This window comes from Ammospiza caudacuta, chromosome 2 (genome assembly GCF_027887145.1).
Source record: "Ammospiza caudacuta isolate bAmmCau1 chromosome 2, bAmmCau1.pri, whole genome shotgun sequence".
NCBI classification, from domain to species: Eukaryota; Metazoa; Chordata; class Aves; order Passeriformes; family Passerellidae; genus Ammospiza; species Ammospiza caudacuta.
Window position 1 is genome coordinate 32,003,981 of NC_080594.1, and position 21,788 is coordinate 32,025,768.

Below are 21,788 nucleotides of genomic sequence, written 5' to 3' on the forward strand. Positions count from 1 at the left end.
TCCTGGCACTCCTTAAACTGCCCTGTGAACATGAAGTGCCCTAAATTAGATTCTGTGTTAATCACATAAATAACCTTTAACCTTCTGTCTAGAGGCAAGTTGGCATTTGTCCCAGAGCTCTTACTACAGAATTATTTCCTCTTACCTTATCAGCTGCCTGGAAAGCAGACTAGTCACCAGCTGGGCAGGAACAGGAAGGGTGCTCCTCCTCTCCACTGGTTCCTGCAGATCTGCGGTCTCTGTCTCTGAGGCTCTACCACCTTCCCACAGTTGTGCTCAGGGGTTCCCCCAGCAAGTAGAGCATGCTGCTCAGTTCCCTTCTGCTCTGACTGCAGAAGTAGCTGCTGTAGCTTATTTTGATCCCTATTAAAAAAAAACAAACAATCATTAGGAAGTGCATAGCTTTGCACTAACCTGAGCACACCTGAATGGACATAATCATGTTAAATGCTTTCAGAAACAAGTAAAGTGGGGAATGATGGGGTAACAGGTGTATTTATAAACACCCCACTTGAGTCCCATGACTCAGTGAAAATACTTGCCCACTTGCCACCAGACTAAAATAGCCAAATACCAATATAGATATGCTCCAACTCCAGAGCACACCAGTAGCCTCAGGACAATCACATGAAATACAAAGATCAGAAAGCTACAGTAATGTTGTCCTTTTCCCCTCCTTCCTGATAAAATATTCAGTGAGGGCTCCAGGAGGCAAAGGTAGCAGCTACAGCATTGACAGTAAATACAACACAGAGTCATGCACACCATACGTGATTCCCTCACCGCCCACTGGGTATGACACTCACATACAGGAATTAAAAAATCAAAAGCCAGCATCTATGGATGTCTGCCCAGGCTCAAAGTTTTACAAGCAATCAATCTGTGTCGATGTGAGATAATATGTTGCTAATGATATAGCAGGGGAGATATGAACAGGTGGATAGAGGAAGTGAGGTGGCCATAAAACTTTTAGGCATTGGCTCACCTTCAGACCATACTTTTCTACAAGTGGTTGAACTTTTTCCTTCAGGAGATCAACACAATCATCCTTCTGGAAGGAGGGTTTGGCAATCAGTGACTGGACTGATGTGCTGGCTCCTTCACTGCTTTGCAGTCTGTCCTTCGCTCAGGACACTCAGACACTGTACTACCTGGGCAAGTGGGAGTGAGAAGTCAGTGGGTGAGAGCTCTGATTGGTCCCTTTCTGCAGATAGTGAGGAGCACCTTCCTCCTCACTATCCTCCCCTCATATCAGAAGAATTAGCAGTCCTGTGTCATGGGCAAAGGAAGTCCTGAAGAAAGATGAGGCAAAATCTAAGAGGGGTTTTGGCAGCTACACAGTGGCTTCAGCCTTAAGTAGATATTTGCTGCTCTTCTGTTCCTCACAGACATATTTTGGTGGCTGCCACAATGACCATAAATCACTGCTGAAGGAGTAATCCCACTCCCCTGCTCCTGAGGCAGTGGGATTACTCAGTGCCAAGATCAATGGTGTTTCCATTCTCTAGGGACTCCTGACCATGGTTGCTCTGAACTCCTACAAATGGGACCAGTGGAATAATGTCAATATTGTACACTTCTAGAGCCTGCAGGCACCATCGTCCCTTTCTATCACCTTGGGCCAAGGGTTGTTCCCTCAGGGTTCTTCACTCAGTTCCCAGATGTCCCAGTGTCCAGTTGCCCTGCTCCTTTCCTATATTAGCAACTGTTGGTAGAAGGCTGATTGTGATTCAGCAGCACTTTTCTGGTCTTGCAAGCTCTAGAGTCAGTGCCCCAGCATCCAAAGAGAAGGGTTTTTATAAAGGAAACTTGTTAGCATCAGAGAGGAAAAAAGGACAATAACCTATTTGAGTCTGAGAAAACTGGGGCAATCAAGGACTTGTCTGCCAAAGCCTTTTCACTTCACAGTCACTGCCAGGACATGTCAGAGTAACTATTCAGTTCTACTGCAGTCCCAGCAAGGATCTGGGACAGAGCAGCTGCAACATCACGGCACCTGAGTCACTGAGCTCCTGCATTTTATCCAGGCTTTGCTGGATTTGCAAGAACTTACAAGAACCCGCAAAAAAATTTGCAAAGTTTCTGCAGTCTCTGAAGTTTATTGCTAGATATGGGAAAGTGATGGCTCTTTCCCTCTTGCCAGCCCCAGCTCTTGCTGAACCCAAGGAGGACACTTGTCATTTGAGTTCTCAGAGCCTGCCCACCCCTGCAGGGCTCAGTCTTTGTGCAAGTGGACTGGAATTTTGGAGCAGTTGCAAACACATTTCTGGCATTCTTCTTGCAGTATGGGGGCCACCCCATTCAAGGGATGCCAGATCAAACTGCTGCTACATTTCATATCAAAACCAAAGGGCTGTTCCTTTTGCACTTACCTTTCCCTCAGCAAAGGAGTGACTCTGACTCATGTAACCGGTGTGTTCCAGCGAAGCTGCTCCTGCCGGCAGCAGGAGTGCTCGAGCACACTGACTCAGCTCTTTCTGGACAGTCACATGTGACTGGCAAGTACAGAACAGCATCCTCTGGGACACCTTGCATGCAGCAGGAACATGTGCTGACTTCCTGTTCTTCCTCTCTTTTCCATCCCTCTGGAACTTTCACACCACAGGGCTCCTTACACTACCACATCCCTGTACCCCGTTTGTGCCCAGGCACCCCATCCTAATGCCCACATGGGGCGTGTGTCCCGTGACTGTCCAGCAGTTCCCTGTGCTTTGAAAATTCAAAGTAATCCTGTTTCCCACAAAATGTCTCAGTGGGGCATCGAGAGCCCCTCCATGTGCTGGCCCAGGTGACAGGGTGACAGGAATGCCACACAGGATCACTAGAGCATCACATTGCTCTGGACACAGCACCAGCCATGGGTTGCAGCCGTCAGCTGGAGCTAACAAAACTGGATGTCCACAGCTGTGCAAAGCACTGCTTCCAGCATCAGTGCCCCACAGTGAAGGGCCATACTCACTTCTCAAGGACTGGATGCAAAAGGTTTGTAAAACTTTCTGTCTCCTTGGGCAGAGAAGAAATGGACCCACAAACATGCATCTGCAAGTGCAAAATGCCTGCAAAAAAGGGAGAGAAGGAGGGAGAGACAGCAAATATCTGAACTGTGACTTTTTTTATCTCTGCAGAAGACCTTTTTCTAATTTTCTTCTTTATTTGAAAAAAATAAACAAAAGCAGGCAGAAGAACATGTTCTGTCAAGTTCTGGCCTGACTTGTGCAACAGTACTGAACAAAGGGAAGTTTGGGGTGTTAAACTCTCCCAGCACACCCATTGCTAATCCTGTGCTAGGGTACAGTCCCCCCATTCCTCTCCCCTGACAGACTTTGCTGATTAGTTTCTGTCTTCATACCCAGGCTGACCTCTGCACCCTGATCTCTAAACAGTGACCTCATTGCCTTGTTCAGCTGGTGAGAAACTACAGTAAAATGGAAGAGGTAAACAAAGTGGGGGGAACTAACGGCCAGAAGATTTAGGAGGTAGGAATCTGCTCCTTGCTATCCTGCTCCCATTGTGTGCCTGAGCTTGACAAAGTGCAAGCTGAGTCTCAACAAGCTCTTTTCTGTGACGGTTCCTCTGGAAACTCAGCCCAGTCCTCCAGATGGTGACTTGGGACAGACAGCCTGCAAATTATATGCTAATAGTACTAGACCCATGCTCCTGTCACTGCTACAAATTCTGTGTAGTACTGGAATTCACCCACCTTCTGCTGCAGGAGCTCTTCATTCCCAGCCCAACTGTCTCACCAAGATATAAATATTAAAAACAAGGGCCTGTGTTGTCACAGAGCTGAATTTGTGTCCTCTCTGTGCAGCCAGCAGTGTGCCTACCTCTACCTGAGCTGCAGTTCATGCTCACACTGATCAGAGAAATCGCATTAACAGCACTCTGCCTATGAGGAGGATGTTCAATAGTCCTACACAATGCAGCCTTCAATATCCTCCTTTTGGGATGTGTTTCAAAGTGTCCCCTGACCCTGACAGACACCTCCAAGTCCTGGCCAGCAGCAGCTCAACTCACATTTGTCTTCCCAGACACTCAGTAAACACCTTTGTGTCCTTTTTCTTTAGAGGAAGGGGTCTTGCTGAGCTCACCCTGAAATATATCACCCTGGACAAAAGGGCTGAAAGGTTCAGGAGCTCCAGGGGGTGGTTCAGCAGGGAGCTGGAGCCAGCTGCCTGCCAGAACCAAAGCTATAAAGGCAGAGAGGGGCTAGGGACCACATCCCACACAGATGCTGCAAGTCCTGCCTTGCCTCCCACCAGCCCTGGGCTAAGAAGATGCTGGGGCTTCGGTTGTGGCCTTGCTCATTTTTCCTCTTCTTGGTTCTGCTCTCTGCCAGTGTTCAGACTGTGTCCTTACCAAGACAGAGACTACAGGTAGGAGGGAGAAAGCTGAGGTTGATTTCAGGAGGGGAGGAGGAGGAGGGAGGCTGTGTTCGAACCTCAAATGAGAGGTGGTCCCAAATTCCAACTACAAGAAGGCTGTTGTCTATTCTTGTTGCACTCTGCCCTTCAGCAGCCTCAGCTCTAGGGTGACTTTATAATCCAGCCCCTAAGGAGCTCCAGCATTTCAAGACAGGAAACAGACATAAGCTTTTTAGTGCTCTGCAAAAGCTTTTAGCAGTGAAGAGCCTGGTCCTTTCTAAGTCCACACTGTGTCAGCAGGCACCAGATACTACAGTCACGTCTCTCATCATGGTTCTGGTTCTCATATTTCAGAGGGAAGATGCATCCTGTTGGGCCAGGAGTTTTGCTCCTAAGCTCAGTATTACCCCCCTTAACGACCCTCTTTAAGGCTAAGAGCCCTGTCAGGATGCCCACTAAGGGCTTCTTCGCTTGAGTAAATCTTTATCCTCAGCAATTACAGCAATAGTATTTTTTACTTTGCAATCTAGCCAGCTCCCTCTTACCCAAACCCTAACCTGAGCCCCAGCACCTTGCCTTTACATCACCCTGGAAAAGCCACAAGGAAATAGTCAGGACATGAACTAAAATCACAAGACTGAGCCTGCTATGACTCACCACTTTCTCTCCTCGCTGAGGATGCCTGTGTCCGCTTCAGTTAACTTGCTGCCACAAAGAGCTGCACAAAGGCATCCTCAGCCTTAGCTCAGCATCCATGTGAGAGACAGATGTAGAACGGCTCCTGCAGGCTGCTTCCATGGGCAGCAGTGCCATGTCTCCTCTGCACCCAACACACCCCCCAACCCTTGTCTCCCAGCAGTGCTGAGGGCTTACAGTCAGCACAACTAACCTAGAGGATTTCCAGCAGATGGGGAGTCCCTCTTCCTCACACCTGCTCTGCTCCTGCCTCTCCCTCATCTTTATCATGGTCCTTTGAGGCAGGACCATCCTTTCCCAGCAGCCCTCTGATAAAATGAAATAGTACACAGCAGCTTGAGCACATAGAGATGCTCAGCATCCACAAGGAGCAAGGACTGAAGAGTTACCTTCCAAATCTGGGGCAGGGCAGGACGTGTGTATGGTTTTACAAGCGCAGGGCAATCTGCCCGCAGGCAGAGCTCACAGCAGCTGTCTGCCTGATGCTTTGGTCGACAAAGTAATTTCAGACAGTGGGAGCTGCTGGTCAAGCCCTTCCCTGTGTCTGGATGCAATGTGACAGGCACAGTGCTGTGAGCAGGCATCACTTTATATGTCCTGCCTGAGCTCTCAGGAGAGTAAGGGCAGTGGGGTACCAGGGGACACAAAGCTTATCACCCCTCTCTCCTCCATTTATCCCAGATGCTCCTTTCACGATTGCTGCCCCTGGAGCCCGAGTCCATGCTGACTGAAGAGGACACGAAGGAGGGGTCCAGCTTTGGTCCTCAGCTGCTCTCCTCCACTCTCCCCTTCCTCCCATCTGGGGCTAGAGCCGCTCGTCCATCCCTCTGGCGCAAGAACCTCGCCAGTCGCAAGTGGGCACTGCCTGGAGAGTGGGCCTGGAAGGCCATGCCCAGGGGTTGCTTCGGGCTGAAACTGGACCGAATCGGGACCTTCAGTGGTTTGGGGTGTTAGCTTTGGAGGGCCTCCGAGGTGAGAGGGCCAAGAGCATGGGCTTGAGCAAGCGGGCAGGGAAGGAGTTCAGGGCAGAGTGGAGCGTACAGGCAGACAGCGAGGGGATGGGGCAGCGGGGCAGGCTGTGGGGCCACCACCTGCCAGCAGCCGGGGCAAAGGCCGGCACCGGGGACGCCTTGTGCTGCCGGCGCGGTGCTGGGGCCCGGCCGGGGCGAGAGCAGGCGGGCGGGACGCCGCTGGGCGGCTCACCAGGCCCGCTTCTCCGCAGCCGGAGGGCACCCAGCCCCGGGAACCTGCACGGCTCGGCAACCCGCACGGCACACCGCTGCGCGAAGCCCCGAAGCTCCCGCCCCGAAAACGGGAGGCTGCGGCAGTGAGGAAGCGGCGTGGCGGTACGAGGAGGAGCTGCCCGGCTCCGTAGCTGCCCCCCGCGGCCGCTGAACCCCCGCTCCGCCGGCAGCCCCCTCCCTGCTCCCCGTGCCCGAGGACTCGCTCATTAAACAAGATGTACTCATTTGCCGCGTCCGCGCTCGGCGGTGGCTGCCCCCGGCCGGGGGGCGGGCGGGAGGCGGTGGCAGAGCCCGCCCGGCGCCCCCGGCCCCACGCGCGGGGCCGTGCCGGGCCCTGCCGGCGCCGCCGCCATTCCGCGTGGGGCGTGCGGCACGCGCGGCTGCGGCGCGGTGCGGCCGGGGGGGCGGACACGGGTGAAGTATCGACCGGGCACGGGACACAAGGGCCGCGCTGTTCACCCCGGCCGCATTCTGCCCCCGCCAGAACAAACACCGGGGCCTCCTGTTTGCGCTGAAGCTTCCCCCGAGCCTGCCTCGGTGGGCTGCGGCTGGGGCACCACCGACCCCGGCACGAGCTCGTAGCCCTGCTGCTGTGCCCCGCGAGCCATCACCATGAACTGGCCTTTAAGAAAAGGTTGTAACCTCAGCTGGGTCTAAACTTAGCCCCTCAGCAGCACCGGGAATAGCAGTGGTTTAAGGAGAGTAGGGTTACGTTTGAGCTGCATGACCCCTCTCTTGTCCCCCACCCCAGTACCTGCGTGGTTCCCCCAGCCTGCCCACCCCCTTCCTTATCCTTAAAGCCCTGCTCAGCGGAGCAGCCAGAGGGGCATTATTCCAGCTCCCACCACCCACCCGCTCTGACAGTCGAGATTTGCATTCCCATTGGTCCCACACCTTCCTCCGGGATGGGAGATTTGGGATTTGTGCGTGCTCTGGGCGTTGTACCTAAGGCGGGTGTGTCCCGCCGCACCTGCCCCACACGGAGCCGAGGGATGGAGGCGGCAGGGCTCGGTGAGGGAGCCCAGCATGGGGGGCGGGGAACCGGGCAGCGGCCATGCCAGGAGCGCTTCCTCCTCGCAGGCAGCCAGGGAAGGCGGGCCGAGGCGGCAGACGAGCAGGATTTCCGCCGTCACGTCCCGCGGGCAGCGGCAGCAGTGCCGCAGTGCCTCATTAAGATGGTGCTCACGCTGCCGCCCGTGGCCTGCTGGGGCAGCGCCCGGCCAGGGGCCCCGTCCAGAGCACGCCGGGATAAACCCATCCAGAGGAGGGTCCCAGCCTAGAGACGGGAGAACTCCCAGACAGTACCTCCCGTGCCGGGGGAAATAGGGAGGGATCCGCTGATCCCTCAGGGTGACCCGAGCATCCCTGCAGCCCCTTTGCCCTTGCAGCCATAGAATCATGGAATGTGAAGGGGTTGGAATAGACCTTAAAGATTATCCAGTTCCAACCCCCGTGCCACGTGCACGGACGCCTCCCACTAGAGCAGGTTGCTCAAGGCCTTATCCATCCTCGCTTGGAATACTGCCATGGCTGGGGCATCCACAGCCTCCGTGGGCAACGTGTTACAGTACCTCATCACCCTCACAGTAAAGAACTTCCTAATGTCCATCCTAAATTTCCTCCTTTTCAGTTTGTACCCAACACTCCTTTTCCCATCACTACAGCTCCTGACGAAGAGTCCCTCTCCGGCTTTCCCGTAGGTCCCTTCGGATACTGGATACTACTCAATCCAATTGGGCAGAGGCTGCAGCCGGGGCGGGTGACTACCTGCCCTATGTTACCAGGTGAAAACAGCCCATACCATCCTCCGGAGCAGCAGCGAGCCCGGCGGGACCAGCCCCCGACCTGCTATCACCCTCCCTGCCTCCTCTGGCAGGCGTACAGCCGCCCATCCCCGCTCTGGGGACACCTCCCCGCAAGGACCGGTGCCTTTTTCACCACCGCCATCAACCCCCTTAGGGTGGCTCGACGGGAGGGTGATCGCTACGGAGCCTGTGTTCCCAGAGCGGGGCCTTTGTTAACGGGGGGTGGCGGGGCGGGGGAAACAGGGGGGCTCTTCGGCAGCCGCACCCGCAGCACGGGCGCACGTAGCCCGGTCCGGCCCTCGCGCTGCCATTCGACGGCGTCGCGGCGGGGCGGGCCCCCGCCCTACCCTCACGCGGCTATAAAGGGCGGCGGAGAGGCGCTGCGCCACCTCCTCACTGCGCGCCGGGCGGTTCGGAGGCAGCAGGTAACGGGCGGGGCGGGGGAGATGCGCGGGGGGAGAGAGCGGAGGCGGCGGGGGGTGGGCGTGCGGGAGCCCCCTCCCCACACACCTGCACCGCCCACCGGCAGGGGGTGCGGCAGCCCCCGGGCGGAGCGGGGCCGCGTGGCGGCGGGGCCCACGGGCACAAAGGCGGCGCGGCGCAAAATGGCGGGGGCGGCGTGAAGGGGGGCGGTGAGGCCAGGAGGGAGAGGGGTGTGAGGGGGGAGATGGTCGTCGGAGGAGGAGGGGGGGAGGATGGATGGTTGTGGCGGGGGAGGGGGAGAGGTGAGTTAATCGCCCGGGGCGGGGGAGTGATCGCCCGGGGAGGGGGAGGTGGGGGGGGCTGGTTCCGAGCGCGGGCCCCCGCTCTCCCGTTCTCCTCGGCCCCTTCCCCCCCCGGTGCACACTCGCCCCTCGGCGCGGGCGAGGCGTTAACGGCGGCGGGTGCGGGCACGACCGCCGGGGGTGGTGGTTGCCAGTTCCCCTCAAACCCCTACCGGTGTTTCTGCCCGCAGGAACATCCCGAAGCGGTAAAGATGGTGAAAGTCGGAGTCAATGGGTGAGTGCCGGGGCCGACGGGACCAGCAGGGATCTGGGGGGGGTTGCGGGGGGGCCGGCAAGGTCGCCTCAAGGGCGCGGGGGGAAGATTTGGGGAGAGGGAGAGGTTGAATCCCGCCGGTCCCGCTCCGCCGGCGCCCCCCGGGGCAGAGAGCGGTGCTGCTGACTCATTTCTCCTCGGATTCGGGGTGACTCACTCCGGAAAGGGTTGCCGTTGCTCGGCTGCCCCAGTTTCCCTCCCCATTCCCGGGGATCCCTGCAGCCCCCCACCAAAAGGTCTCTCGGTGGATCGTGTGTCGATGGCGGCCCTGGGGCTGTGACCTTCTTGTGCCGGGCCGAGGAGTAACCGGATCCCCGGGGCTCTCAGTAAATTTAGCGATTGACCTTTCTGGGGCGGGGGTCGCTCTTAATCTTTAACCGGGGTGCCTTGGCCTTTGGACGAGCTGCAGGACTCCCTCCCGCCCTCATGGGCAGGGAGCAGCCGATGATCCCGAGGGAAGGCTGCCAAGGACTGCCTCCCATGCCCAGCTGGGCTGGTTCTCTGTTGCACCTCCTCACCCTTGTCTTTTTCTCTCCAGATTTGGCCGTATCGGCCGCCTGGTTACCCGGGCTGCCGTCCTCTCTGGCAAAGTCCAAGTGGTGGCCATCAACGATCCCTTCATTGATCTGAACTACATGGTGAGTTGCTTTGCAGTGCCCCCTCTGGGCCTTTCTGAGTAGGGCTCCTCTGGATCTGTTCTGGTAACTTCCCAGGGCGTTAGTGGATGATGGCAGCCTGGGTGCCTGACCTTCCACTCCCCCTCTCTTTATTAGGTTTACATGTTCAAATATGACTCTACTCATGGCCACTTCAGGGGCACTGTCAAGGCTGAGAATGGGAAACTTGTTATCAATGGGAATGCTATCACCATTTTCCAGGAGTAAGTATCTTTTTCCCAGTTGCTCCTCTGGAGATTGAAAGCAGGTGTCTCATGGAGCAGCTTGTAAAATTTCATCCCTCCTTAGGCGTGACCCCAGCAACATCAAGTGGGCAGATGCTGGTGCTGAATATGTTGTGGAGTCTACTGGTGTCTTCACCACCATGGAGAAGGCTGGGGTGAGTATGCCACAGAGGCACAGGAGATAAGGGATAGGGCTGCTTTCTGCCTGTCAGGCATGCCACCATGTACAGAGCTGCTCAGGATGGGGTTATGAAGGAGATCTGAAGAAGCAAGCTTGGAAGGATCCTGAGTTATGTAATCTCTTAACTCTCTCTCTCTCTCTGTCTCCAGGCTCACCTGAAGGGTGGTGCAAAGCGTGTGATCATCTCCGCCCCCTCTGCTGATGCTCCCATGTTTGTGATGGGTGTCAACCATGAGAAGTATGACAAGTCTCTGAAAATTGTCAGGTAAGGAGAGGAGTGTGCTTTCTGGCCTGCAGCTCTCAGCAGCTGCCAGGGGTCTCACTTCACTTCACCCTAGTGGAAGTGTTGTCTCTGGCTGATGTGCCTTTATCTCTCTACCCCAGCAATGCTTCCTGCACTACTAACTGCCTGGCGCCCTTGGCCAAGGTCATCCATGACAACTTCGGCATTGTGGAGGGTCTCATGGTAGGTCTGCAGCTTGGTGCTGAGGAGGGTGACCTGCTCCAGATGCCCTCCTGTGAGAGGGAAAGCATCTGTACTCCCTGTGTCACCTGGGATGCTCTTTTTGGGGAGTACTGGCTGTGTTCTTACTCCTCCTGTGCTCTTTCTTCAGACCACTGTCCATGCCATCACAGCCACACAGAAGACAGTGGACGGGCCCTCTGGGAAGCTTTGGAGAGATGGCAGAGGTGCTGCTCAGAACATTATCCCAGCATCTACTGGAGCTGCTAAGGCTGTGGGAAAAGTCATTCCTGAGCTCAATGGGTGAGTGTTGTCCCTTCTCAGGTGTCAGGAGGAGGCCAAACATTCCTAGGCTGGCAGAGGAGTGCCAGATGCTGTTCCTTACTGACTCATGTCTCCCACAGGAAACTTACTGGAATGGCTTTCCGTGTGCCAACCCCTAATGTCTCTGTTGTGGACCTGACCTGCCGTCTGGAGAAGCCAGTAAGTGTTGTGGATGAGATCCTAACAACTTCCAGATGTGCCCCTGCTTCCTCTAAGCTCTCTATTGCACCTGGAATTGCCCTCTCTGCACCCATCTTGTCCTTTTTGGGAAAAGAGCACCTGCTGGGTGTTGCCATGTGTGTCTCCTCCCTCCCCTGTCCCCAGTGGGCATTTTGAGTGAGTTGGGATCTGATCATGATGGATCTGTGTCTCCTCAGGCCAAGTACGATGACATCAAGAGGGTAGTGAAGGCTGCTGCTGATGGGCCCCTGAAGGGCATCCTGGCATACACAGAGGACCAGGTGAGCAGCGCCTGCGCTTATTGGCTCTTGCCTCACCTTTCCAAAAGGCTGTTGGCAGCAGCTTTGCCAGGGTCCTGGTTTGGGCACTTGGGATAGAGACTGTGGGCAGCCATATGCATTCCAATTTCTTGTGTTTCAGGTTGTCTCCTGTGACTTCAATGGTGATAGCCATTCCTCCACCTTTGATGCGGGTGCTGGCATTGCACTGAACGACCATTTTGTCAAGCTGGTTTCCTGGTAGGTGCAGCCCTGGAGAATCTGGGGGTTGGCACAGACAGGTTACAGACTTGGGTGTCCTGTTGCTTACCACTGGTGATCCAGGTGGATACACAGACCTCCAATCTCACCGTGGAGTGAGATGAGAGTGCTTCTTACCTGAAATTACTGTAGCTACCTCCTTTCCCCCAGAGGGTAGATTGGAGTTCAGTTGTGTGGGATGGGGCAGAGGAGCTGGAAGAAGGGGTGCAAGAAACGGGTCAGCCCTGACACGCTTGTTTTCTGTCCCCAGGTATGATAATGAATATGGATACAGCAACCGTGTTGTGGACTTGATGGTCCACATGGCATCCCAGGAGTAAGCTGAGCACACAGCCCCCCCTGCTGCCTAGGGAAGCAGGACTCTCCTTTGTTGGAGCCCCTGCCCTTGTTCACCACCGCTTAGCTCTGCATCCTGCAGTGAGAGGCCAGTTCTGTTCCCTTGTCTCCCCCACTCCTCCAACTTCTCCCCGAGCCTGGGGGAGGTGGAGAGGCTGATAGAAACTGATCTGTTTGTGTACCACCTTACATCAATAAAAGTGATCACCATCTGACAAGCCTTGTCTGTCTGTCTGTCAGGGGGAGGTGGGGGGGTGAATGTGTGTAATGAGCAGCTGCAGGTGCCTGCATGGCACAGTCTCTGCCAGCTGCCATGAGAAGCTGGGGAGTGCAGCCTGCTGAGCTGCTTGTTCCACGTGGGAGAGCCCAGAGTCCAGCCCAGGAGCCAAAACAAGGTGTGGGTGGTGCAGGCCCATGCTCCACATCAAAACTGCATGGTAGGCTGGGAAGCAGCTCTGGCTCCATCCACCCAGCTCTGGATTTGCATGTCTGATGGGCGCATGCACAATGAAAGTGCTGAGCAGATGACTCGTGCATTTGGTTTGGTAAAGGGGCACAAGGAACAAATTAATTCTCCTTCCCTAGACTCAGCAGGGGACAAGGAAGATACTTGCTGGTGTTACAAGGCAGGTATTTCACTTGCTTCTGCCTTTTAAAAAGAATTAGCTTTGCCCCAGAGGAAATGGCTGCCTAGGGACGTGTGGGAGGCCATCATCGGCATGGTGGTGGCCAGTCTTAATTCTGGCTTAATTCTGTGCGTAAGGAGGGGCAGTTGCAGTTAAGCTGCTGAGCAGCAAATCTCTGCAAGGTGAGTGTCAGCCCTCTGCCTCCCTGCATTAGTTCTGGAAGCATGAATGCTGCTGGGCAGCGACAGAGCCTTCTGTGACCTGTGCGCACCAGGACAGATAAGCAATGCACTGCACAAAATCACGTGGAACTCCATTTTTAGCAGCTTAACTTAGCATCTCAGGGCTGATGTGTTCTCTCCCTGGCAGGCACAGTTGGAGCTGCTGTCCGGACCCCAAGTGCTTTAGACCCTGATCTGGAAGCTGCAAGGACATAAGCTGGAGGATTTAAACTCCCAGGATCAAGGTATGCTGGACACAGTTTCCCAGAGCTGCTTATCTCCAGCAGTTGGGCTGCGTAAGAATTAAATGTTTGCTGGACTAGAGGGCGATGACTCAAAGTTATTTTGCAAAGAGAAGAGGTTGAATAACCTGCCTCTGGATAGGAACTGGGATTCTGAGCAGCTTGTTAGCCCTAGGACAGCAGAAATACTTGGATTACACCAGAAATGGCCCCATCATTGGAGCTTTAGGTAACTCTGGCGTCAAATGGGAGCTGCCTGGTGCTGGAGCTCACTGGAGGCAGCCCTCCCATGGAGCTGGCTTTCTGCTGGTGGGGGGCTATCTAGCCTGGAGACCTGACAAGATTGCAAATGAGTCTTGGGTTGGTCCCATCCTGTCCTTGATTGCTGTGCCTGGGTGCTTTGAATGGCTGTGCTGTGTTCGGGTGCCTGCATATTGTGTGCGTGCCAGTCAGAGCCTTGCTTGATAATCTGGAAATGCAGAGAGGCTACTGAAACATCTAAAGGGGGAGAAGGATAGATGTCCTCTTTTCCCATGTAAAGCATATTTTGAACTGGGTTAAAAGCTGGAACATTTATATGAGTCAAATTTTTCTCCTAAAAAGCCTTATATTTCCTAAGTGAGATAAGACTACCTGAAAATTCTAGAGCAAATTCTTGTTATTTAACAAGCGTGAGCCCTATCCAACCTGAGATCAAATTGCTCTTGGAATGAGCAAAGTCATACAGCCTCGGGGTGGAGGAAGAGTATGTGCTCTCAGACCAACAGCTGCTGGGAATGTCTTGAATAATGGTTCACTCTGTTTTCAAATGCTATTTCAACTGCTTTACAATCTGATCTCTCCCAGAAAAATTATATGGTATTGAGGTGAGGAAAGCCAGGAATCACAGCGTTTAAAACATGGTTGGTCTTGTATGGAAACAGGGAGAGTGAGTGTGGCAAACTAGTCATGCAGCTTTTGGACTGCCTGGAGGGCTTGGTTTCCTCTCTCTAATATAACCTCCCTAAAATGCACAGCTCTTCCAAATCCTTATTTTGCATCCAGACACTGTACCTACAGATGGCACCACAGCAAGGCCCCTCTGGACAGATGGAAAAACTAGCTCAGTGGCCAGCCTGTCTGAGAACTGCAACCCTGACCTAAAAAACCCCATGTAAATTTTTTTTTTTCCCCATCAGTTTGCAAAATTGACATATGACTCTGGATGGCATTGAAATAAAGAGAGATCTGTGGCAGCTGCTCCTGTCTCTGGAGAGGAGTTTTCCCCCAGGTAGGGGAGCTCTAGGTTTGTTCTCTTTGCTCCAGTGTTTTTATGGAAAGCAGATAGAAATGCTTGGTCAGGCAAGGCAGGTGCTCAGGCAGACATGAAGAGGCTCTCATCCAGCAAGGTAGTGAAGAGCAATTGTGCCACTCTGCTGGGACAAACCAACTCCAAGAGCAGCAGCCACAAGCCAGAATCCATCCTGGTTTGTGAGCACCTTGCAAGGGGAAGGTGCAGAAAGACACTGATCTTGGCTAAAGGGTTGACTCTGCCTTCCCTGGCTGGCCAGGCAGCAGGGCTCACTGTGCAGAGCCATTGCAGGAGAGGGATGTTCTGGGAAAGCTCTCTGGCTGCCCCAAGAGACAGCTTCTCTGATGGGCAGCCAACCATTGCTAGGGCTGGTAAGCTTTATGTTTTATTCTCCTTTTTTTAAGACAGCTAAGGGTAACTAGCAGTGATATTACAGAAAATTTAGTTTTATGATAACTTTGAACATTTAGAGAAATTACTTTATACTTCCTTGGCATTTTTGCACAGACTACTACACATGCATTGCTTCCCCAAGAAAGGTCCTCAGACCACCTTCATGTTGAGATGTCAGCATGAAACTTCAGCATTAAGGAAGATGCCATGTAGTGAAAACCAGCTTGAGCAGATGTGGAAAATAGTTAAGTTCATTTGAAAAATCAATCCAAAACATAACAAAATGGTAACTGTGTAAGCACCGTGAAAAAAAGTCTTGGACATTTAAAACATCCTGTATTGAGTTCTGAAGTAAATCAGTCTTTAAGCAAAGCAATTGGCAGGACCAGGGCAAGGAAGAGGAGATACAGGTCTCTGAAAGACTTATGACACAGTTACAAAAGACAAACATCTTAAAGGATGATGTTTCAACCTCCTTCATAACTGATGTCATTCACAAATGCAGGTTCATGACTTAGGGTATGCAAATACCCCTGCAGGCTCCAGCAGTGCTCACATTTCATCAAAACCAAGCTGCCTACCTTTGGGCAATCCCAATGTGTTGTACATGCTGCAAAAACACGTAATTTGTTACTTAGTCTTCTGAGCTGAATGTAATCTCTTTACTCTAGGACAGCTGACTTACCTCCATAAATTACCTTACTACAGAAGTATCATCTTCTTGAGGGAGTTAATTAAGTGTTCCCTAGAAGGAACAGTGGGGCTGGGTTATGCTTCACAGCGTAAGATTTGAAAAGGCAGCTGTCAAAAAGCAGAAGCTGTAGTCAAAATGAAAACAAAGGAAAAACTCATAAATACTAGTAAATGAGGCTTAGTAACTGTAAAGAGAAAAAAAAAAAGAGATTATGTTGCAAATAGAAAAGGAAGGCTGAAAACCTCTTTCAAATGCATCTTGGAGATAAGAAAGCTGCCAAAAAGCCGTAAGATGGCATGGGAGTGATTATGGAAGCTTAAGTCCATGAATGAAAAGTAAAGTTGATGTTTTGCCGTCAGAGGAGCTTTGGGGTGTTGCCAGACAGGAGATTTTCCTCAGCAGCAATGAGATGGAGCCTCGACTGAAAACTGAAGCATCAGGACTTGAGAACATGTCTGTGACATGAAGGGCAGCAAGCCACATGCGAGACTCGGTGGTCTCCAGCATGAAATGGATGAACAGGTACCTGTGCTGCAAGTAATTCACCACTCACCTCAACCCCCCCATGATGAAAAGAAATGGAATTTAGGAAAAAGCAGGCTGGCAAAACCTTTCAAAGAACTGCCCGAGGACAGAAAAGACCAGCCTCTCCAGGCTGAAAACTTGTGGCAAGGCTGGTGGCAACTGAGAGATGTGAGTGGCCAGCATCTGAGCCGATCTGCCCTACCAATCAACACTTTCAGAACAATTTGGAGCACAGGGTGCCAAGGTGTGTTGATTATGCAAAATGACCCAAAACATTCAGCCCTGAATGAGCCTGTGGAAAGGTGCAGAAGGATCGAGTGACTGGGTTATAAAAATTCTGGATGAAATTCAAGGTTGCTAAGTGAGAAATACTACATGCAGGCCTCAAAGCCCTCTTTTGACATTGCCCAAATCTCCAATAAACAAGTGAGCAACTTTTGCTGACCTTGGTCTGAGTCCTGCAACAGAAGAGGAAAATTTTAAAAAAAAGGTGGTTTGTAATCTCTGCAATCTCCATTTTTCAGCTGCCAAATTGGGTACTGGTTTAGGTGCTGGATACCAAGTACCAAATCTCACATGGCCTCCAGCTTCCCCATCTCCTCAGAATCCTCATATGCCTTTATCAGCCTGACTAAACAGCCATCTTGACCAACATCATGAAGTGACTTTAGGCAAAAATGCTCACTTGTCTTTTTTGCTTTAGGAGCAAAGTAACTAAACTTTTCACTTTCAAAACATTTTTTTTCCAGCCTGGAATCATGGACAGGAGTCTTTAGTCCATCTATTCCAATTTCTGATGCAAAGCAGGACAAAGGACACCAATGTCACATGTGGATAAAAGATGTTTAAAGACATCTTCAGTGTCTGGCTGAGAACTTGCACATGATTGCAGGTGAGCCCTGTGCCCTAGGTCTTTCCAACCCTTCTGTTCTCCCAGCAAGGTCAGTCATTATTTCTTGCTCTTGGATGTATCTATGCATGGCTATGTGCATCTGGCAACAGAAATTATCTTTTGACCCTATTCAGAAATACTCTGTAATGCCTCTTGGCACTTTTGACTGAGATATTTAGCCCTTTTGAGAGTCTGTATCATTTCTATGTATCAAAAATGGTGTCAGTTTTGTCTGTCAATTCCTTGTCCTTCTATAAATATTCCTTAAACTGCAGATTTTTTCCATTCCTTCATGATTTCTCGCCTCCTCCCCCCTCCGCTGGCTCCTCATTGGCTTTTATCCATGCCCTGTCAGACTAAGCACTGACGTCATCTGCTTGCCCATCCACCCAGGCTGTTCTTTAACTGTCTTCCCTGATGCTTTTAAAAACTGACCTCAGCAAACCACAGACTTCAGCAGCCAGTGCCTTTTTCCCAGTGTGGAGGTTACTGCGCTTCCCAAAGCGCCGTTTGCGGGAAGGCAGCGACAGCGCCGTGCTTCACTTTCACTGCCCAGGCAGCCTCAGGCTTTGTGTGGGGGCTTGCTCATCCCTGCAGCACCCCAGGCACCCCACAGTTACTGTGCTCCAGGTCATCTGTGCCTGGAACTGCAGCAGTGCTCGGCTGGAGATCCTGTCAAGGATCCTCCTTATTGCTCACTGCCCAGAAAATGCTTCATCATTCCCTTCTGAGCACATTCTGCATTTTCCATATACAGAGCAGACTTATCTGGTGAGTGCTTCTTTTTTTTGCCCTTGTTTTGATTATTTTCCCAATAAGAAAATATTACTGTTTGGATTGATTTTTCTTTAAATGTAACTAGAACAGCATGCTAGTTCCTTGCACATTCAAGTATTGTTATTTTTCTCTGAGGTGATATGAGCAGCTGAAGACCCTTTTTCAGACAGCTGAATTATTCTGTTGTGCTGAATTATTCCTTTTCTCCTAAGCACAGTTGCTGCAGTTGTTACAAGGATTATTTTTTGTTATTGTAGGTCAAGCTTTATTACTATTTCTATTAGTTATTCTTATTTCTAAGTACTTTTGTCACATAGCCACTTACTCAAGGAAGTTCACTCGCTGAAAGTTATCTTATGTTACTAAATCACAGCCTTTTTAAAAACTGGAAAAATACTGCTCTTTCCACAATCTGCAAGTTCACTTATTCTAAGGAGAAGTTACAGGACAACACACAGCTCTCAGCTGTGACATTTTGTTCTGGCTGATGTCTCAATTTGTTTCTCAGTTGATCCCTTGTCCTGAGGCAACCATCAATCTTTACCCAGTCTTCATCTGTCATAAGAACATCTAAAATCACTGCCTTACTTGGGCATTCCATCACTTGTAAATTGATGAGAAAATCCCCCTGGCACAGCATATTCTTTGGTGTCTCAAGCCAAAGTCTCCTATTGACAACACAGTTTTTCTTGTCAAGCAAAGCAGGGAGGTATTCACAAAATAAATCAACATGTTTTTTTGGGGGGATTCAGGAGAATTTATAGAAGGCCCTTCACTGCCTTGATGAAATTGTGCATCAGAGCATGTTTGGCTATCAGCTCTAGAGTGAATATCACTTTTGACATTGCTTGTAAACCAAATTCACAATGGCTCTTGCCTATTCCTTTATCCAACAGGTTCGACTGAACTAGCAGTTCTACCATATGGCCGTGACCCTTAAAAATATCAGTTAACTACATTTCTTCCTACCCTGGTGATTTCTATTTCCTCTTGCACTTTGCCCAGACGCAGTCTGCTCTCGAAGCTGGAAATGCTGCCTCTCCCCATCTGTTGTGACACTTGTCCAGCTTGATCATGATGGCTTTACCATCACTCCTAGCATTAATCACCATGTGCAGCAGCTTGCCAGATGTTTCCAGGAGCCTGTCCCTGCACCATCCAGGTGTATTTCCAATGAGACAGTACCTCCACCATGTTCTGCATTAATTCTGACCTCTCCTCGTGAAAGGAGCTTTCTTCCCTGCAGCCAGAGTACTTGACCTACTTGGTTATCACCTGTGAGTTCTGGGGCACCCTGTGTCACAGAACTGAGACACAGCAACCATAAATGTATGAAGAGCATGGCCAAAGGTAAAGGCTTAGGATAAAAGTCAAGCTTCCAGATCAATCTGAGAAACAAGAACGCCTTTCATCACAGCTTTGTCCTCTCCTAACTCCTGAGTAAGAAACACGATAAATAAAATAATACAACAGGTTAGCTGGAATCCAAAGGTGTTCTGGTGAAGGCTGTCAGCATTGCATTTAGGTCCATCCAAGGAATCCTGATATGGGGAAAGATAACTCACACCACGAGTCATGTGGGATGAGTGACAAATGCTTCCAGCAGAAGGGTGCTGGGTGGAAAATACAGGGCCTTGACTGACTCGACAGACAGGTCAGACTCTCTCAGTGATATGATCTAAAAGAGATAGGATCCAGGAATCAGTGAAGGGAGGGTGCAGGTTCACTAAACACAAGGAAGAAGATGTGGGCTACTTAGTGGTTAGGTTTCCTGAACCCACCGAAGCAAGTAAAGCACCATCCCACCCTCATGTGGTCAGGTGCAAGGAAAGTGATGCTCCCCACCCTCCTCTCTGTGGGAACATCTGCTAGTATTTATCAAGAAATTCAGTGGGCCTGGTCAGAATCCCAGAATGGGTAGGGGTGGAAGGGACTACCAGGGGAGTAATCTGGTCTCAACCCCTCTCCTCAAGCAGGGTTGTCCCAGACCACATGGGACAGGATTGCCCCCAGACAGTTCTGGAATATCTGCAGTGGGGGAGACTCCACAACCTCTCTGGGCAATCTGCTGCAGTGCTCAGACACCTGCACAGTAAAGAAGTTCTTCCTTTGTTCACATGGAATTTCTTGCGTTCCAGTTTCTGCCCGTTGTCTCACATCTTCTTGGCACCACCAAGAACAGGAACCTGGCTCCTTCCTCTGACACCCAGCCTACAGATACTTATGGACAATGATGAGGTCCCCTCTCAGACATCTCTTACCCAGCCTGAACAGGCCCAGCTCCCTCAGCCTTTCCTCATGAGGCGCTTCCTCACCTAATGATCTTCATTCCCCTTTGCTAGACCTGCTCTAGGAGCTCCATGTCTCTCTTGGATGGAGGAGCCCAGAACGGGACACAGCACTGCAGATTCCCCTCACCAGGGCTGAGTGGAGCGTCACCTCCCTTGCCCAGCTGGCAATGCTCTTCCTAATGCATCCCAGGATTCCAGGACACACTGCTGGCTCACAGAGAGCTTCTTGTCCACCAGATCCCCAGGTCCTTCTCTGAAGAGCTGCTCACCAGCAGGTCAGCCCCCAGCCTGTGCTGGTACACGGGGTTATTTTTCCACACATATAGGGCCCTGCATTTGCCTATGCTGAATTTCAGAAGGTTCCTCTCTGTCCATCTCTCCAACCTGTCCCTCTGCAGGGCTGCACAACACTCTGGAGTACTGGCCACTCCTTCCAGCTTGGTGTCATCAATGAACATGATGAGAAAGCATCTACCCTTCATCCAAGTCTTTGATGAGTAAGTTAAACAAGGATGGGCCTGGTACTGAACCTTGTGGGAAACCACTAATGACAGGCCTTCAGCTAGACCCTGTGACCCTCTGGGATCTGCTGTTCAGCAAGTTCCCAATCCACCTCACTGTCCACTCATCCAGTCCTCACTTCCTAAGTTTGTCTATGAGGATCTTGTGAGAGACAGTGTCGAAAGCCTTGCTGAAGTTGAGGCAGACTCAAATATCCCCTGCTCTGCTCTCCATCCATCCAGGCAGTTGTCTTGTGGTAGAAGGCAATCATGTTGGTCAAGCATAATTTGCCTCTAGTGAAGTCAAGCCGACTCTCCTGCTCACCTTCCTGTATTCCACATGCTTAGAGACAACCTCCAGAATGAGGTGCTCCATCACCTTGTTGGGATTGAGGTGAGGCTGACTGGTTTCCTGGGTGCTCCTTCTTGGCCTCTTCGAAGAGTGGGGTGACATTTGCTTCTTTCAGGCCTCAGGTCCCTCTCCTGCCATCAGACCCTTCAAAGATGACCACTATGGTGTTCACCAGCTCCTGAGCACTGTGGATGCATCCCTACAAGGGCCATGGATTTGTGGATATCCCATTTCCCTAGGTGATCTCTAACCCAATTCTCCCTGCCCAAGGGAGAATCTTCCTTCCAGCATTCCTGAAGGGTAATAAGCTGATGAACCAGTCTGGCTAAATATTCAGTGGAAAGACCTTCTTGCCCAGTCCAGAGACACAATCCTAAAAAGATGGTCTAGGACAGATGTTCAAGAGGTCAGCACTCAGCAGCCACAGTGCTGAGCTGAATGCTGGCAGAGGGACTGCCCAGATGCCTCCTGCCATGGAGCCCCATTCAGTCTGTGCTCAGACTGTTCTTGGGCATTAAACATTCACATTAATGCACGGACACTGAGCCAGACAGGACTTGATACTGCTTCCTGAGCAGGCACTGCCGAGAGGTGTCCTGGAAAAGAGGTGACATTGGGGACTCAGGAAACAGCACTGCACTGAGTAGTTCCTGGACATCACAGTTTCCAGCAGGGCACATGGTGGAGAAAAGCAGGCTTCATACTCCTCAAAGAATGAAAAGGAGCCCAGAACTCAGTAGATGGAGGGACCACATCTCATTTCAGCATTAAAGATGTGCCCAGCTAACACTGGGGCCTTGAGCTGTGCTTCCCACACTGAGGAATTGATGAGGCAAAGGATCCTTGCTGCATATCCTGCCAGAGAGATCTTGGAGTCTGTCAGACTGGTGGGGGAACAGAGCCTCTTGCTGGT

At 51.7% G+C, this 21,788-nt stretch overlaps 2 protein-coding genes across 2 annotated transcripts; both read left to right on the plus strand.

Annotated features, from left to right (window-relative positions):
* Positions 1 to 4,277: 4,277 nt before the first annotated feature.
* LOC131554921 (C-type natriuretic peptide 2-like) lies at positions 4,278 to 6,014 on the plus strand. Its single transcript, XM_058800533.1, has 2 exons — positions 4,278 to 4,376; positions 5,742 to 6,014. Exons 1-2 carry the CDS (start codon positions 4,278 to 4,280, stop codon positions 6,012 to 6,014), a joined length of 372 nt encoding a protein of 123 aa, XP_058656516.1.
* Positions 6,015 to 7,830: 1,816 nt separating this feature from the next.
* GAPDH (glyceraldehyde-3-phosphate dehydrogenase) lies at positions 7,831 to 12,289 on the plus strand. The gene is made up of 13 exons (XM_058825556.1): positions 7,831 to 7,890; positions 7,935 to 8,534; positions 9,065 to 9,108; positions 9,686 to 9,785; positions 9,921 to 10,027; positions 10,113 to 10,203; positions 10,379 to 10,494; positions 10,614 to 10,695; positions 10,844 to 10,995; positions 11,097 to 11,175; positions 11,394 to 11,477; positions 11,617 to 11,714; positions 11,986 to 12,289. The coding sequence occupies exons 1-13, from the start codon at positions 7,831 to 7,833 to the stop codon at positions 12,053 to 12,055; spliced, it is 1,683 nt and encodes a 560-aa protein (XP_058681539.1). The 3' UTR covers positions 12,056 to 12,289.
* The last annotated feature ends 9,499 nt before the right edge of the window (positions 12,290 to 21,788 follow it).

What these genes read in the sequence shown, in the direction of transcription:
- LOC131554921 (XM_058800533.1), top strand. Translation starts at nt 4,278, where the DNA reads ATGCTGGGGCTTCGGTTGTGGCCTTGCTCATTTTTCCTCTTCTTGGTT. An exon ending in TACCAAGACAGAGACTACAG is followed by an intron (nt 4,377 to 5,741) that starts GTAGGAGGGAGA and finishes CATTTATCCCAG; the next exon opens with ATGCTCCTTTCACGATTGCT.
- GAPDH (XM_058825556.1), top strand. Translation starts at nt 7,831, where the DNA reads ATGGCTGGGGCATCCACAGCCTCCGTGGGCAACGTGTTACAGTACCTC. An exon ending in GGGCGGTTCGGAGGCAGCAG is followed by an intron (nt 8,535 to 9,064) that starts GTAACGGGCGGG and finishes TTCTGCCCGCAG; the next exon opens with GAACATCCCGAAGCGGTAAA. An exon ending in GCTATCACCATTTTCCAGGA is followed by an intron (nt 10,028 to 10,112) that starts GTAAGTATCTTT and finishes ATCCCTCCTTAG; the next exon opens with GCGTGACCCCAGCAACATCA.